The following is a 19,212-nucleotide window of genomic DNA, read 5'->3' as shown; positions in this document are numbered from 1 at the left end:
CATTCAAGAATTGGTTAGAACAAGAAAGCAACTCAAAATCGAATGGCTGCTTTCATTCTCACCAAGAACTAAAACTTTGTAGAGACACAGAGCAACCATATACATTGGTGGTCAAAAAATTGTGGTTTTGACACTTTGAATTCTGTTCTAACAGCTGCTGTTAATGCAGGTACTTAAAATCTTGAAACTAGCCGGATAATCGCATGAGCTTTGTGTAAAAACCGGTTAGTCTTAGGAATTCTACCTGTTGGTGTTGTACTTTGAGGAGTGAGTCAGATGAGGCAGCATTTTGTGAGTGCTGACAGGTTTTGGCCTTGGGAGCTGACGATCCTCACAAACACCCAGCTCTCCTTGGTGATAAACATTACCCATCTCTCAGGGTCTCCTTCCTTCACCTCCTCATTTGCCCTGTCCACACCTCTTTACGTTGCTCAGCAGGCCATGAAAGAGGTGTGTGTTTATGTGGGTATGTGGAGAAAGCGAAAAGAGACACAAAAAAGAGCCCTTAAAAAGCTACTATGTGTTAAAGTTTTATGTGTTTGTAACATCCCTTATTATTGTAATGCTGTGTAGTTTTGAAAAATAAGCTATACCTCGACTCACGATTTTGAGATGGGAGGCTTACAAAATAGCCTACTTTTTTGAGTGAGTCTATCACACCACACAAAAAAGTGCATTTTGTTTAAAGTCAAATCTTTAAAATTAGGTTTGAAAACAATGAAAAAAAGTGTAGTTCATTTATAGCCTAACATTAGCTTTTCATCTCTGGTGATGGCATTTAAGTTTTAAAAATCCTAAAATTGATGATCATTTGTATAATTGCAGAATATAAACACAGAGTTTATATTTTGGCAATGATTCTTTTGTTAAGCAAAGTAATCTCCACAAACTCCAATAGAAAAATCCCGTAGGCTTTTTGACGAGGTGACCAGGGCATAGCTAAATTCTGTGTCAGCATACAGAAAAACATCATCCCTGGGAGACTGTGTTACGTTAAGTTTGGCTCCAGTGCATCATCCAGCAGGCCTTTAGGCCCTCCCTATAAATCATGTACACAAAAATACTGATTAATTCTAGAAATACACAGTTTCCAGTCTTTTCACACATTTTCAAAAAGTATTTTCTAACATTTGTGAAAAAAGAAATGTTTGTAAAATGTTGATTTACCTGCACTTTAACCTATATTTTTTAAATCCATGGAAAGCGCTTGTGTTACAAACTCCAAAACAAGCAAAAAAAAAAAAAAGATAACAGCACAATTTTTACTGTTTTTACTTTTCTCTGGCGTTGTAAGCCTAATTGTCCTTCAGTCTACACTTCGGCAAAGATACAGTCATTGAAGTTTAATCTCAGGATCCCTTTGATGACAGAGGACTGCTGGACTTTATTAGGGTGATCACAAATTAGCTAGAAATTGTCTAGAAATTACTTTAGAAGTACCTTGTCACACAGTCCAAGAACTTATTAAACCCTGTTGTTCCTGGCAGTTGTGAGCTTCATGTCAGTTATGCTGATTACATCTTAAGCTATTATTGAAATAAAGTTGCTCATCAGTCTTGTATAACACAGAGCTACCAAACTTCCCATGCTCTAATTAACAATGCAGCGCTATGACTGACATTTTGGAATCGTCAGCGTAAGGCCCGGGGCTTTGAGTGAAAAAATAAAGCATGGAAGCTAATACTCCCATTGCTTTGGTCAGTTATGAAAGAGCACTCCTACTTCCAACGTCTTCTCCCCCGATGCATAATCAGCTGTCAAACCTAGCTTATTTACCTGAGGCTTGTGAAGCACATGGGACAGGGCTAGCTGCAGTTCAAAAGGCACCAATCTACAAAAATTCGGAGAGTCTGGATTTCTTCTTTGCACTGACACTGATTGACATTGCGGGTGTGATGTGTGTACGGTGTGCAGTGTACCTCCGTGCCTGCTGCCAAGGCCTAGAGCCGCTGTCTTCAGCACACACACACACACCTCTACACCTGCTGGTACTTTCCTGCACACACATACACGCAGACCAAAGGGAGGAAAAGGGACCAAAGAAAAATTAAATGACCTGCACGCGTCTTAATGAGGGACGGCCGGGCGTCTGGCATTTACCTCAAACCATTTCTTCCCCCTGCTGCTCTCTCTGGAGGGCTTTAAGTCCGCCGCCCGTTAACGGCTGAAGTGTGGATTTCCTGTCAAATAAGGGTTAGGGCCCAACAAAAGTCCTGTACGCTGGTACCTAAATAGGATTACTTCCAGCTGCCCCAGCTAAACACACACACAAACACACACACTAAATGTCTTACAGTGTCCCTATAGGGATTTAAACTGTGTCTGTGGTGCTCAATTTTGGCTTTATAGTTACCTTTATGGTATTTTTACACTCCAATAATCAATGTAATATTCCTATAATAAAAGTAAAGGACATTATAAAGTTGCATGCTCTGTCCAATAGTATTCTTATATATTAGAAATACTTTAGTTCTTTATGGGGGCTATGCGAGGTCAATCTCAAATGTGCCTTTGGATCAAGCCACAAATAGACTCCTGTGTTTTCCCCCATACCTCTATCTCTCAAGGGGATTTTTTGAACTGTGAGACAAATATTCCCTCAGTCCCCGAATATTTTTCATATTTTTTATGATGTGACTTTCATGAGAACAGCTGACTCTGTGTGTCTATGAAAGAAGGAAAGACACTGTCGCAATATGTTGCATAGCATTATATCAATAGATCAGGTGTGTACAATCCAGTTTAAGGTGTGTCACTTTACCAAGCACATTAATCATAGAAAGTGGCAGTTTACACGCTATGACACTGTTTGAGAATATGCAAAGTTTGCCCTGACATGAATATAGTAAATGTGGAATCCAATTTCCGACAATATGATTAAAAAAAAAAAAGAAAAAGATCCTGTATGTCATTAGAATCAGAGGCTTTCTCAAAATAATAAATTAACATTTCAAACAAATATTTATTATTGCAAAATAATGACATATAATATCAAAAAATTATGATTTAGGGCCAAAAGACATGGGGCACAGAGGCAGCACATCAGGTAGACAGGGTGGAGTCTGATTTCGTACATAATCCAGATTCCATGTATTTGGTGTTGGATCGCTGCCAGTTTCAGTTTGTGCGGATTGAGCTCTGCCAAGGGAAAGGCACTAACTGTTACTGAGTTCATTTATGAGATTGTTTTGACAACAGGATGCATTGATTTTATCGGTTTTGTATGTGACATGTGAAAACACGCACAACATTGCTTTGCTGCTTCGCATTACCTCTTGTACAGGAATTAATGTTGACCATTTTTAAGCTTATGTCTGTTGGCTTTTTTTTTTTGGGGGGGGCTATTTTGTTCTGTTTTTACATCGATTTTTGTAAGGCCACCGAGCTACATGATGAGATAAGCTGCACAATGCCCAAGTGGGCAAGTGTGTCTTCCGTGATCAGTTTAAAGACTTCAGTTTATTATTCAGTTTATTATAGAGGACGAGCTCTGCTGCAGGCATGCTGCTGCAGATGTGTTGCACTGCATCTCTGTCCAATGCATTTTGGTCACTAGTATCGCATAACAATGACAAAATTTCTCAAAATAATTACTAATTTATCTCAGAATAATGAGTAAATATCTCAAAATAATCTGTTAGTATCTCCATGACTTAGTATCCCAAAATAATAACTTTGTATTCCAAAGTTAAAATGTTTATAATACTATACGTACTAAATAATAGTTCAAGTAAAAAATAATGACTTAGTAATTTAAAATGAATAACTTAATGTGATGATGACAGTATCTTAAACTTTCTACAAAATAAGCAATTAGTATTTTTTCAAAAATGACGTAGTATCCCAAAACAGTAAGAAATTTCTTAAAATAAGTGATCATCTCAAAAATAATGAATTGGCATCTCAAAAAATGACTGCATTCCAAATTAATTATAAACTTTCTCAAAATGATGAGTTAATTCTCAAACTTTTTAACACAAAATAATGACTTAGCAACATAAAATGACATGTTTTCTCAAAATATTGAGTTAGTATCTCAAAATACTGACTTCTATTATTTTTTTAAATAACGATCCAGTATTTTTAAATAATAGTTTTTCAAAACATTGAGAAACTTTCTCTAAAAGGAGTGTCTAAAACATAAAGACTAAGTATCTCCAAAAAATGCTTTAGATAAATGAGAAACTTTCTAAAAGATAATGACTTAGTATCTCAAACATGACTTTTTTTGAGCTCCGGAAATAATGAAAAATTTTCCTCAAAATAGTTAGTATATTCAAAATAATGAATTAGTTTCTTAAATATGACTTCTTGAAAATCTCAAATGAGATGCTTTCTTAACATAATATGTTAATTTCTCAAAATAATGACATGAGATATTTAGTCAATATTTTGAGAAAGTTTTTTTATTATTTGGAAATACTAAGTAATTAGTTATTAGAATTTTTTTCATCACATTGGGGGACATGGGCTTCTATACTACTAACACCTTAAAGCTAACCAGTTTGACTGAATAAATCAAAGCCTTTTAATGTCAGAGGGTTCAGTTGGTCATCGTCCAAGACAAACTGGATTTGAGGCAGTGTCAGTGTCTTGCTTAGGGACACGTCAGTGGGCTTTTTACTGCTTGTTTTGCATGTTTTATGCACTTTGTCTTGTGTATTAGGCCTTTTGCAACTGGCTTATCCTTTGAGGATGCAATCACTACATTGTGCCAAGTGTTCTTTGGCGCACCATGTAAAGAGTCCCATCTGCCTTTTCAGTTGAGCCAAAGTGAGACGAGTGAGCAGAGACAGGTCTTGTCAAGATGATCTTGTCTGATGACCTCCAGCTCAACACAAGGTTCATCAGTTATGTTTATGGCCACTACTTCTTCCCTAAAGTTAATTCTGTGTGCTGTATCCCCTTGATCACCACCACCTGCTGTCAAAGGGCACAGTTTTCTACAAACACAGTCTTTGTAATGGGTTTATTAGTTGTAATTGATGGTCAAGTTAGCAGTTGTGAAATCATTTACTAATGCATCATAGATTAGTTAAAAGCCATTCATTTAAACAACTTTTGGGTTTTGTTATGAAACAAAAGCTGGGGAGTCATTAAAAGTCAAGTTATTATTATAGTCATTAACAAGTATCGCTCACTAAAAAGCCATCAAGCATGCTGTAAATAACATGAATGCTAATTATAGTTAAAGACAACATTCACAGGTTTGTTGCCAACACCAAGAGAGCAAGTCATCTATGACAGTAAATGTTAACAAGCTTATATTAAAATAAGTCTTAGAACATTCTTTCAAGTATTTAATCAATGCTAATAATTGTCAATAATTTAATAATTGTTATAATAATTTTGGTTCAGCTCTTTCCCTTTACCAAAATGTCAAACTGTCTATCTGATGAACTGAAACATCAAATAGAAAATACAATAGTATAAACATTATCCAGAGAGTTTTTATAACCATCATTTCAGCTCTTGATTGCAACATATAAATTGTATATTGTTCATATAAGAGAGTGGTCAGTGTGTTCTCACCAATATGATGTTATAGGTACAGCTCACCTTTTACTGAAACCTTTAGTGCTATTTATCAATGCAGATTGTTCTGGAGCAAGTTGAAGAGCGTTGGAGATATCAACAGCAATGTCTCTTTCCAGAAATCATGACCTGGTTGCTCAAGATAATCCACAGACCTTGTTGTGAGCAGTTTTATGTTGGAACTATTGTCTTGCTACTGAACTACACTCGCCAACTGTATCACTGTGCAGAATGAAGCATGTGTCCACTGCTCTTTCAGCTACTACCTTTTATGTAGCTAATGTTGCAGCCTGAGAATTATCTTGAGTAACCGGATCATAGTTTCAGGAAAAAGACGTTGCTGTTGACTTGTTAAAATGTATTTTTTGGCACTTTGAGCACCACAAGCTGAGCGTCATCTAGTTCCATTATATTGGAGAGAAGGCAGACATCTTTACGGCCGATATCTCCAACACCCGGCAACTCAACCCAAAATAATCTACATTTATAAATAGCACCACAGGTAAGAGGAAAAATATGTATTTTTGTTTACGGGTTGAGCTATCTCTTTAAAATGCATAATGAAGGGAAGGCTACACTATAACAAAATGCTCTCCAAACCAGTCTGCTTAAAAAATACAGTATGAGTGTCAAAAGACAAATTACTAAAGTTCCATTTTAAAGCTGCTAAAACTGGAGCGATGTACAGAACAACCACACCATTATTCTATCATGGTTGGCTTATTCTGGCTGACTCCTTTGATAACTGGGATCTTGCATAATCCTGCATGCTTATAGAAGTATGCTAAAAATGCTTTGATAACTGGGAGAATTTGAGGTTAAGTAAATGGTGTTTCCATTTCCTACAGATAACCTCTCAGTGCGCTTAAAAAATAAGGCTAATAAGATGTAAAATGGGTCAAAAAATCGATTGTCAGTATTTAGTAAGAAGTAAAATATGCATTTGTTGGGCACTATTTTCAGATGCGGATTAATGCACAATTACTGCCCAATTATTTGGGTAACAGAATATTGTATGCAGAATGTCATAAAAGCGCATATCACCAGATAAAATGTGTTTTAATAGTTTTTGGATGACCTTGTCTTTTACACTGAATCAACATTTGGCTACACAGACATTTTTTGGTAAGACCAATTAATTGCAAGTTTTGGAATTTTTTTGAAATTTGGAATTTCTTGACAAAATTAAAAAATATGAACCATCCCCACACTTCTTTTTTTTTTTTTTTTGAGAAAATGAACATGTAAAAGACTTCAGGTAAATGGTAACGACGCATGTAGAAAACAACAAATCTGAATGATATAAGTATGCACAAAGAGTATAAATGATTAAAACAAATGATAAATAAATAGAAAGAAGAAAAAAATAAATTGCGATAAACAAGGGTACAGTTATACTTTCTTTTAAAAGCATTTTTCAGTCATAGGATTGAGGGGGGGAATTGCACACCATTCAAAAAGCTTTTTTGCTTGATTTTCTTATAATGATTTGAGAAGAGCTTTCAATTCTGATAGGACAGATAAAGTTTAGGAAGTGACGTAAATCATTTCTTATTTGGGAAAAAAAAAGTAACCATCGCCAGACTTTAACATCTAGAACGTTTGGCTTGTGAGTCACATCCGCTTTTACTTTGAAATTAAGAACCGGAAGTGTCCCTATTTATTCCACAGGTCTTGACAGTGGTGAAGGGAGACTGCTAGAGAGCAGCACAAACTCGAGTAAAAGGGGGTTGAACCGAGGACGTGTGGTTTCTTGGAAAAGTTGCATATCTGTGAGAGGAAGACAAGTCTTCTGCTGGTTCATCATCAGCCACTCTGGACTTCACACAACCACCGAGTCTGCCGCCCAATTAATCCGGATTTCCTAACCTGCTTTCAAGATCCTAACCATGAGGACAAACGTATGGATTTACCAAGCTGTGGTGTGTGCTGTGCTCACTATATTGGACACAGGTGAGACATAAAGAGCTGTGCTTCTGGGAGATGTTGAATTATCTGCATGGGCAATTTCTTCTCTTTATTTTTTGTGCATTTTTGCTTCATTTTGTTTTGGAATTAAAGTGGGAATTACACTGAGAAAGTCAAGGATAAAAAAATATTAAAGAAACAAAACCGAAATTGCACTACCTTTCTCACATTTTGCAATTTGATTTTGACAGTCAAGACTTTACCTTAAAGGTCCCATTTTGTAAAAAGTCCGATTTCTATGTCTTTTTAAATTTAAGCAGGTATGTGTATTATACTGTGAAAAGAATTCAAATGCCCAGTCTGCAGAGAAAAGGGCACAGTTCATATTCAGAAAATGTGCCTTTCAATGAGCAGTCAGGATTTATGTTAACTTGTGATGTCACAACTATAGGCTACTTTATAAACTCTAAAAATTAAACATAGTAAATACGTTCCTTTGTGTTTCCCACTGGACTGTTTTGCAGTGAAAAAATGAGCATTTCAGAGAGATATTGAATACAGATATAGTCAGGCATTATTGTTTTTATATTATTATTGAAACATGTAAAGATGTTATAGTAAAAACCCAAAATACAGGTTTAAACCTAAAATGAGCCTAGTGTGGGAGCTTTAAAGCAGCACACTTTGCTCTTTTTAGGCAAATTAGCATAAATTGGGGGTTATGAGCTGATTTACATAAACTTGATCACAAGCCCTGTCATGTTCTGTTGACTTCAGCTCACTTTCTTTCGATGAAACGCGGTTGGTGGTAGTTTATTGATGCTTGCAGAGAGAACATACTCAAGGCTATTTTTTGAAGGATGAGGGAGAGTCTGTATTGTCAGGCACTTGTTTTGCACAAAGAAACTTTGAATGAAATATTTGAGCTCATCAAACTGCTTCTTCTTTGATGATGGTGTTCCCATTATGTCAGTTTTCAGTCTATTTTGCAAATAGATCTAAAGTTCCGGGTAATGAATGTGTCTGTATTGTATTGACATGAGCTATTATATTTAATTATCAGAACGCTTCTTCCTCCTGCACAGTGAGATCCGTGCCAAAGCGCTTGGTTTGAAGTGCATCAGTTGATGTCGTTTTTTCCTATAGCTCCTGTTATGTCGCTAACAGACACACCTACATCTGTTTGGCACACGCCCAGCTACCGAAAAGGATGCATGTAGTGTTGCAGCAGCACAGGGCGCGCACACGACCAGTCGTCAATTAAACGCGTCCAAACGCGCTCCGCGCCGCTCCCATAAGAAGCGCAGATTATCGGGTGCTTACAGAGACTGTCTCGGCTTACATCCGCCCCGCTGACATGTCACTGAGTAAAGCACTGAATCCATAGTTACCACCTCCAGGGGTGCCGACCCTGACCTCTGCCCGCGCTGGAAATTGGGGAAAAGTAAAACGCGCGCCCGGGACTGAGGTATTCGTGCATTGTCCCGGTAGAGAGATAGAAGAGGGGGGTGTGTGTGTTGCATGTGTGTGTGAGGGAGAGAGAGATGTGGGGTGGGGTGGGGGGTAACATCTGGCTGCTGAGCCCAGTTCCACATTTTGCGCTCTCTGAAGCAGATGTAATGTCTGCTTAATTCCCAGACAGAGGCACACCTTTAACCTGCTACTTTCCTGTTGTTCATAGCCTACAGTTTTTCCCTTACTTAGAAAATGCATTTTCTGATTTTCAGCACTGCTTGTTTTCTCAAAAAGCATGCCTAAAATACTTGTCAACTTTACACGTAACCCTTTGAAACCTGGAGTGCTGAAACTTTGCACTGCTTTCAGTTGCCTTTTACAAGTATTTACACCTTTGACCCTGAGGAAATTGGTGCTATTTCTTTCAAAAACATGAGGGGGGGCAACGAGCAATTTGGTAAGAAATGTTTAAGAAATTGCAAGAAATTAGTAGATTTAGAAAAAATATTTTAATAAGCAAGGGGAAAATAAAATAATTAAGGAATCACATAAATCTATAATTATCATAATTATGTATTGGAAATTATGTTACACAATATTCATATTTTTAAAGCACTTTTTTCAGGTAATTTTCCTTTTTTTTGTTGTTTTTTTTTCTTTAGTTATTTGTGTGTAGTGTTTTTTGTTACTAATTTCTCACAGATTTTGGGGCCATTTCTTCTTTTGCCCACTTCCCATGTTTTTGAGAGAAATAAAACCAATTTCCTCAGGTCTGAAAGGGTTAAAGACATAGTTTGGATTTTTTTGAATCAAGGTTTTGCGGGGCATTTAACCCTAGTTGGTGCATTACATACCGCAAATATCAGTAAGTACGCCCCAGTTTGGAGAAGCAGACTTTATCCGACACAGATGCAAAGCATTGTACTGCTGCTAAATGTATTTCAGCCACCCTAAAAGGCGCCCCACCTAAAAAAAAAAAAAAGAGTTTATGTGTATGCTATATTGAGAGTATTTTCACAGCTTAACATTAATATCGATTTCCAATTGGAAATTGAAGGCACTATTTCATTCTCTCCCAAGTCAGACTTCACGGAGAAAATGAGTGTTTTTACATCGCTGAACACAGGAGCTGCTAATCTTCGGCTGCCTCCATCAGTGTAATTGTGTGTCTTTGGTGTTTTAAAGATTTAGTTCGGACTCACCGAAGTCACAAAATAACACAAACTAATAAACGGATCTCAGCAGTGATGGACCAGCAGCTACTGTGTTCAGGGAGCTAAAATTGTTGTTTTTCTCAATGGAGTCTGGTGGCTTTGATGAGACCATAGATGGGGAACTGTAACCGTTGAAATAGGCTGTCTAAAAGAAAGGTAAAGCAGTGAAAATACTCACAATAAAGAATAAACTTCAACTAATATAGATTTTTTTAGTTAGGACATTTTTTAGGTGGCTAAAATGTGTTTTCTTGCTGACCCCCATCCATGGCAATACATTGCTTAGCTTCCATGGCAGCCTGCTTCTTCAAATTGGTGGCATGCAAACTGACATCTACTGTATGTTATAGGCTGACTGGATAAGTACCCCATACAAACACACTTCAAAAAATCTGAACTATCCTTTTAAGTTCTTTGCTCAAGGGCACCTAAAGTGGAAGTTTCAGGAGAAGGTCACAATGTCAGTCATTCACCTCTCCTATTTACATTTTTCTAGCTAAACTATGTTCCTGTAAGCTACAGCTGCCTCTTCGCATTAAACCTCACCGCTGTCGCTCTCGCCCATTGAGCACGTTTTATTATAATCTCAGACCTCAGCAAATGCTTGGGATTTGCAGATAGCAGGAGTCCAACTGCAAGGAGAGGAAGAGACTAAGTGAAATCTAATTGAGCAGCCTGGCCAGACATCAGGGCTGGAACAACACTGTGATGAGTGCCAGATGTGGTCCAGCGGAGCCCAAACATTAATAACAAGTCCTCCCCAAAAACCATTTTCGACCACGAGGAGCCTCTAAACGCTCCACAGTTTACAATATCCTAAGTACACACACAACGTCTTGTGTCGGCTCTTGGCACAGGAGCGTGTAGCTGTAACTCGGTAGCATGAGATTTTCCTGTGTGATTTATATCGCACTTGCCCCTAATTATAAACGGAAAACTATTGTAACTAAACACGTTTAAAGACGTTGCCGTAGCCCTCCGAAATGAGCGTTTACAGTAGAGCTCCATTCTGCTGAAGGATGGGCTCTTAAATTTTTCCAGTAGGTAGAAATGAATGATTTGTATCACAGAGGATTTCGATTTAAAATATGGTTTTGTCCTGCTTTTGAACCCTCTTGGCTCTCATATATATTATGCTATGACTTTGCCATGATAGAACTCTCTTTTTGAGTGCTTCTTTCAAAGAAACAGCTTTCAACAAAGGCCTATACATGAAACAAGCATTAATTATGTGTCCTTTCTACAACTTTTTATTTTATTTTTCCACATACTGTATGCTTTCGTATGTGTTGGATACCAGTAACCGAGAGACTACATAAAACTTAGACATAAATTTAATTAGTTAGTAATGATGGGTGGCATCAACGCTTGTTCGCATATAGAGAACTCTGACTGTATCTTGTTTATTTCCAAAAAAAAGTCACCCTTGTTGCTGTAATTGAAAGGGAATAAACTAAATGTTGCTCTTTTATCGAAATAATTCACCCTTCAAACATCCATATGACTTACTCACCCTGTGTTATGTTGAATTTAGGAAGATTTATTTTCTTATGCTGCCACAGTGAACGAAGAATCCAAAAAAGGAGAAAATTCTTGATCAATTTTGGTCATATGCGCTTGTGTCTACAACAAAAATATTTCAAAACATTCAAATACAAACTCTCACACGACTCATGATTAAATCCTGATCCTGTCTCATTTATCCGGTCGTATGCTCAGTGCTTCCAAAACACATTTTAGCTAAAAACCTACTATTTATAATACCAATACTCTTGACTTGACTGTTGACCTACGAGAATATTTTTGACTGGTGACGCTTGTCGGTCTGAACGGTAATTTTGCTACTGTTCAGGTCTGATGGGCAGTAGCTAGCTGCGTTGCTCATCCAGCGATTACAACTAGTAACGTCGTCCAGACCCAGCAGTGTTGCTGTGGAAACATTATGCCCAACCTCCAGTCTCCCCCGCGGTCAACCAAGCCTCTGGAAGCGCGCCAGGCTCTGATGCAAATTTTACAAAAGTGGAATTTCAGGCGTCCGTGTCTGTCACGAGATGCCCACAGGCCCAGGCAGACTTTGACTCACATTGGGAAAGAGACGTCTGTAAATCAGTGGATCATTTTTTTGTGAAAAACAATGTTTTTTGATTGTGATCCTTTGGAAGTTGAAGTATTTCACAGCAATAACAGCATCATTTCTAACAATACTTTCATGACCCTTAAAGAGTCATGAATGCAAGTTACTGTAGGAATCAAAGATAGCCATTAAATGCATCTACGGTGACAAACCTGAAGCACAACAGCTACTATAAAGCAGTAAAAAGTGATGGAGAAGTGGATTTGTAGCTCTTTCTGAAAGCAGTAAAATATGAAATATGCCTTCATGAGCATCAAATCTCCAACTGAGGCACTGGAGCGCATCAGCCTGTTGGATGGACATCATTCTGTTCTCTTGGCTGTCCTCACAGTTCAGCAACCACTCTGTATTTCTCAGGCTGCCACCTTGGTTTGAAGCAGGAGGAGCTGGGGAGCATTTTGAGTTTGGTTTTGATCCTGGAATCACTTCATATTTAATTTTCTGATACATAAACTAGCCGCTACCTCGGTTTAGCCAACACAGCTGAAGCACGATCTAAAGAAAGGTTCCCTCAAGAAAGAGGACTTGCACAATGATTTTTCAGAACAACTCAGCGGGGCGGATGCTAATATGCCAACAAGCGTGGGGTTGTAAGAAAGCTGCAGTTGAGGGATGCTCTCTTGGACAGCTGGTCACCCACTTAAATATATGACAGTGAAATAATTTAATCTTTACTCCACCATACCTCGATGCCAAGACCCTAAAACCGGTGCCTCCTGTTGTTCAAATTCTTGACTTTGACAAGTTTCTCTTCATCCCAGCGCCTTGACAGCCGCAGTGAAATATTTTGGCCATATCTCCCAGTATTTGAGTCATGTTTGATTCTTTGTCAGTGAATGGAAGCCAAAAAAAATTCCACATGGTTTCTTGGGGATTTACTTTTTGTTGCGTTTTGCCTTTACTTGATAGCTGACAGTATAGATACGGACAGGAAAGGGGGGGCAAGAAGCCCCAAACCTGGTTTTGTCTTTTTTCTGTCCTCACAGAGCTGTCCACTGGCTAACTCAGTCATTGCAGCACTTATGCTCTGTTTACATTATATGGGGATGGTAGAGATGGCGACAAACCAATGTTTAAAGGTAAAGCTCCCCCCAAAATCGAAAATATATATTTTGTCCTGTTACCTGTAATGCTATTTATCAATCCAGATTGTTTTGGTGTGAGATGCAGAGTGTTGGAGATATCAGCAGTATAGATGTCTGCTTTCTCTCCTATATAAAAGAACTAAATGTCTCTAACATTTGAAAAACTCAAAAGCAATGTCTCTGAATCATTATGGTGACTCGAGATAATCCGCAGACCTTGTTTTTGGCAGTTTTATGCAGGAGCTGTTTTCTTTCTACTGAACGAATCACCGTGCAGAAGGAAGCGTGAATTTGCTGCTAACTCACGTAGCACAGCTGGGCTACTTAACATTACGGCTCAGCCGAGGGGGACCCCATTAATGTTTACATCTCGCGCTGTCACCTCTTATCCATAGGTAGAAGCACTTTTCCTTCTACACAGTGATATATTTTGCGGGTGTAATTTGTTAGAAAGAAAATAGTTCCAACATGAAACTGTTCACCTAACCAAATCATGATTTCTGGAAAGAGTTTTTGAGTATTTTTTGACACTTTGGGATGTCACTTTAAGACTTGTGAGCATTCACATCATTGAACAACTTTAGACAGCTGCATGATTGAAAAGTCTGTTATGTAAAGGCTTTAAAAATACTGTGCATTGACAGCATTGCACTATATCTGCAAAATGTGGGTTTTATTACTTGTTCCGTTCTTGCCAATGCAAGCTTTCCAGTAATGCTTACAACTCGGATGTTCATGTGAATGGTATTGACAAGTCAGAAACAGACCGTAACTCCCATATGAGGCGAACCTGGCATGAGCAGGCCCATCTCCTTCCAAACTTACAGCAAATCTAATGTCTGCACCAAAACATGCAGATAACATATTGTATCCTCGTGTTCTTGCAGGCTTTTGCAGAAGGCGTCATCATTCGTTACAGAAGTATGAGAAGACTGAGAATCACATGCTGGTTTGCGCAGACTGCCCTCAGTCCCCTTTGGAACGAAACGGCCGATCACAGGAGCATTGTGCGCGCAAGTGCAAGAAGGTCAAGAAAAACTTCAACTGCAGGTGATTTTCTGTCTGTGTTTCCATGAAACATTGCTGTGTTCCCCCTAACCCCTCTTCTCCTCTTGTGTTGACACAGTATTTACATATTTTTGCTGTTTATCGTTTGTTCATCTCTCAACTACTTCCCGTGTGTTTCTACAGGGCTTTCAACTTCCATCGGCACAACAGGAAATGCCACTTGCTTCCCTTTGACCGCTTCACCCATGGTGTGCAGAAGCAGGCCAATGTCAACTTTACTTTGTATGAAAAAAAAGGTAAGTGTCGTCATATAAAAGCCCCTTAAAGTTTATGTTCTCGGGTGTTTTTCTCATGAGAACGTTCAGGTGCAGACAGGGATTTACAGGGGCAAATTGTTTGCCGGTGATTGCAGGTTGTGCTTCTTGCGTCAGCTTTGTAATGTTTTTGGTTTTTCTGTTGACACAATAAAAACAACCTCACCCCTCCCGCTGTTTAATCACTCAAGCAGGGAGAGTCGCACGCATAAACATGTAGCCGACTTAAGTGTAGTGTAAACAACAAAAAAAAAATCATTGTTTACAATCTAGAGTGTAAAGGCTTTCTTCAGCGCAAGCTGTGGAGTCTAGCACTTTATAATTTACTGCAGAATTTACAGAACCCCCCCCCCCCCTTAACCGGTGACATTTAATGAACTTCAGGGAGTTGTATGCTTTGGGAATAACACACAAGCTGGGACATACTAAAACACTCGCTGTAAAAAAGTCTTATTGACCATACATGGGAAAATATATTCCAGGTGGTCAAGGCAGCAAACACAAATCAGATTTTAATTGACTAAACGGTGTATAAATTGGCACACAAAGAGTACACAGAGACAGCTTGTAGAAGTGAGAACGAGAATGGATGTTTTTTTTTTTTCAAATGCTTTTTTATGCCTTTGCCCTCACTAGATTATATAAGGGAGTGTATCGTCGGCACCAAGGACAACTACAGAGGAAGGAGGTCTTGGACAAAGTCAAACATCACATGCCAGGCTTGGTCAGATAATAACATCAATGAACACACGTAAGTCTTTTTTTTAACAAAGAAAAAAGTCAATTTTTGTGGGAGTAGCAGCGGCTATTCATGAGAGGAAGAGTGGCTACAAGCATGTTAGCTTCAAAGGGGTTCGGATTTTTTGAATTGGGGTTGTATGGGGTGCTTATGCATAGTTAGTGTTTTACATACAGCAGCTGCATACTGCAGCTAGTTGGTGGCAAAAATGTCTAATGAGCATGTAAAGTTCACAAGCACTAGCAGTTAACTTATCTGCAAATGCCTGTGAATTGTGTGTTTAATAATGCATGGCTTTAAACGACAAATGTAACACAGTTCAAGAGAGAGAGGCAGCCACACTGGATGACCTTGAAACAAAAGTTTTCGATGGTGGCAGAAAAAAAAAGGAAGCCTCGTCGGTAGCTGTGAGAGAACTTCAGCTGACGCTAAACCAATCCCTTTTGAATCCAGTGATCTGCTATGGAGATCGGCCAAAATTTTCTGGTATAGTTTTGATAATTCATTGGTAAAAATGTGAGGGAACCCTAACAATGGAGTCAGGCTTTGAAAAGAGCGATATTAACGTCTTCATTTCCCCACTGACAGAAAGATAAAGCAGTGAAAAAACTCTCAATATAGTGTACGCTTAAACAGATATTGTGTTGTAGGTGGGACTTTTTTAAGTGGCTAAAATACATTTTGTCGCACCGTCCGCAACGGTTGAATGCTTGGCTTCCACGTCGAACTCAAGCCTAGTTCTCGAAGCGCGGGGCATGCCGTCTGAATCTACTGTATGTGATATACTGTATATGAATAAGTCCTCCATACAATCGTACTTCAGAGATCTGAATTATCACTTAAAGGTTGCCGTGCTTTGCTTGATGATACTTTTTAAGTAGTGGAAGGTGTTAATCATTCACTTTCAACCCCGCCAGGTTCTTTCAGATTTGAACCAGCAGCCTTCAAAGTCTGTTTCTCTAATCTTTAGGCTTCCGCCACCTTCCTGGATGCTCCCTCTCTATTTCTCTGTGTCTGATATTGAACAGACCTCAGCAGCTGATTTATAGATGCTCACATCATCCCCTTGCACCTCGGGGGTTAAGGGAAGGCGGGGGCTCGCAGACGGGTGAACGTTTAGCCAGAAATAAGTCAGATTTCTTTCAACACACGCAGGGATGTCCTCTCAGTCGAGGTTGTTTTTCTGCTGCACTGTAGGCCATCAGGTGTATCCCAAAAGATGTTGTTTTTTTTTTTGCCCCGGCTACAGATCAGTGAATTTGTGACGATGGATCCGTGCCAGCATCTCATTAGTGGGGCTCATTAGTTACAAGATATTTTAACTGCGGCAGGGAGGAGGTTTTAGAGGCAGAGTAATAGGAGTTTAAAGAAGTGCAGGGTGAAAAATAGACAAAAGGGAGGTCAAATGAAAAGAAATTTATAGACTGAAGTCATGTTTTGTCTGTTGTCCAGTTAAGCTCACAAAGCCACAGACACACTGAGAGACAATACAAGTCCAGTGATCCCGCACAATTAAAACACATCGTAGTGTTTTAGTCCTCTCCTCTCTTTCTCCCTTTCCTTTCCAGAAGTAGCTCTTTACGTTCAGAGTCCTCTGTCATTGTTTATTTGACAAACGGGCCCAGTCCTCGTCCCAGATGGCAAATGTAACATCGCCCCGGCTTGTCAGCAACTTTTAACTTTCAAAGGGTCAAAGGGAGCTTTACTTAAGGGAGATTTAGTGCCACTGTGGGGTTACCTAACATGGGACTGTCCCGCTGTGTGAGAATTACCACCATAATGAACCGCGCACCATTTGAGCGTCAGGTAACTATTATTTTCATGCTTGACCGATCACCGTGGGGCAGGGGTGATTTCTCAGGAGGTTCCCTTCCAGGAATGGGACTTCCACCTGTTGTCTATATTTAGTTTTTGAACCTGAAAGAAGTGTGTAATGATGCCCAGTCGAGCATGGAGAATGGAAAATTTCTGGTAATGTTAATAAAAATAGATAACATTGCAATCATTTATTTAATCCCATTGGGACGTTCTTTTATTTTTCTACACATTTCCACTGGGAGGTCAGCAAGCACACGAAGCTACAGAAACATGCAGCGTCTTGAAGAGAGTTAGAGGAGAAGACTGATACCACTCTCATGTCTGTGTGGTAAATATGAAGTTACCACCAACAGACAGTTAGCTTAGTTTAACTCAGATTACCAGAAAGCTGGAAACAGGGAAAAACTTGCATGGCTTATTGGATACCACTCTTACTGATGTTGACTTTTTCAAATGCATATGTAAAACAATCTTGACTGATAATGGCAAGATGCAAAATATGTATATTTGACTGTCCCTAATAGACAAAAGTTAGGGTGTGATTGAGCTTTTCCCCAACTCTTGGCATGGAAGTGAATTAGCACATTTCCTAAAATTACACTATTCCTTTCAGGACACTTGAGCAGGTTTCAGATGTCTGCTGTCACACCCTGCTTCCAAAAAATCATTATTTATGGCTTAAGATTCATAAGGTCCCTGCTCACTTCCTCTTATCTCTGAATACTTTATTCCTTTTGGATGCTATAGCACTGAAGCATGACTATCTTTGCTCCAGGTGCATGTTGCTATAGACATTTCGCAGCAGTTACTTCAGGTCTAGATTTCATCTTTAGTGATGTACAGAAATCCAGCCAATATGTTTAGCTGACCCAGAGAGCGAAGCATGTGTGTCTGTGCTCCGATGGGAACAGACTTTGGCAAGGAGATGAATAACTGGCCAACATCTGTTAGTGCAACATCATTATGGCTAACTTGCTCCCATGCAGCGGCCTTTTACGGACTCTCACCAGATGCAACCTTTTTTTTCTGAAGTTAGGGACCTTGTAATTCCATTTATAAATTTAGGACACTGTATTATGATGAGCTTGTGAGTTACACGCAACAGATGTGAGTTTTGGCACTTGGTGGACCTATGCAACGAAGGGGAACAAGTGTTTTGTTGTAGTTACATGCATAAGTGAAATGTTGCTTTTAGACTTAACCCTGTTATATTTTTTGGGGACTACATTCTGTTGCTCAGGACTTTCCCTTTCTTTCTTGCAAAATTTGTTGCCTGAGATTTCTTGTACTGTACCTCTGGATTGAATGATGTTGTGCGTTAGTGTAGAAGCCTTGCGTAAGCCCCAGGGCACGGAGGGGAGAGCAGAGCAGACTCCCCCAAGAAAAGAGTCATTGTCTGGGGTAGTGTTTTCAGACAAGCTGCTGAAGGGAGGGTGGACTGGTTCCTTTTTCTTTTTTCTTCCCTTGCACATGTTGTTTCTTTTTACATCATCAATTAAACACTCGCCTTTTTTGCTCACTCCATTATGCTCACTTTTTCTTTTCTAAGCTCTTAAGTCAGTCACTTCACTTGTTTCCTTTTGCCCTTCTTCTAAGCCCAAAACATTTTCTCCTGTCTGCCCTCACTGCCTCACTTGGTGGGAGGGAGAATGTGGTCAGTGTGGATCAGGGGGGTGCTGACATGCCAGCTTTTCATCATCCCGCCGTGACAGAAGACAAATTTCACACACTGTTCATTTACTACGGGGGTCCCATGCCGCTCCTCATTGTAACATCCCATATGTTTGGACTAGCCAGGTTCTTTTTCTTACAGTCGCTTGTTCACGCTGATGTGAGGTAGCCGATGACAGAGAGGGATTAGGTTTAAACGTGTTCAAAGGCTGCCAGCAAAGGACCTGCTTGGTCTGCTCCAAGTGGTTCGTTGCATTGTTCTGTGCTGTTGGTGCTTACTGTGCTGTGACCGAGTCTGGCTGCTTCACACATGAGGGAGCCGGGATATGGT

General features: G+C 39.3%; 1 protein-coding gene across 1 annotated transcript in view; it reads left to right on the top strand.

Moving 5' to 3' along the window:
• The first annotated feature begins 7,104 nt into the window (after positions 1 to 7,104).
• Positions 7,105 to 19,212, top strand: part of hgfa (hepatocyte growth factor a) — a 28,069-nt gene continuing 15,961 nt past the window's right edge. Inside the window, exons 1-4 of the mRNA XM_042511541.2 lie at positions 7,105 to 7,488; positions 14,219 to 14,381; positions 14,523 to 14,635; positions 15,290 to 15,404. Of these exons, the coding sequence (XP_042367475.1) occupies positions 7,425 to 7,488; positions 14,219 to 14,381; positions 14,523 to 14,635; positions 15,290 to 15,404 (455 nt within the window). The 5' untranslated portion in view covers positions 7,105 to 7,424. The remainder of the gene's footprint in view (positions 7,489 to 14,218; positions 14,382 to 14,522; positions 14,636 to 15,289; positions 15,405 to 19,212) is intronic.

The sequence above is a fragment of the Plectropomus leopardus genome, chromosome 22, assembly GCF_026936395.1.
Source record: "Plectropomus leopardus strain MGB_pleo_1.0 chromosome 22, ASM2693639v1, whole genome shotgun sequence".
NCBI classification, from domain to species: Eukaryota; Metazoa; Chordata; class Actinopteri; order Perciformes; family Serranidae; genus Plectropomus; species Plectropomus leopardus.
Note: the sequence above shows the minus strand (reverse complement) of the source record. Positions and strands in the feature narration are given on the sequence as shown.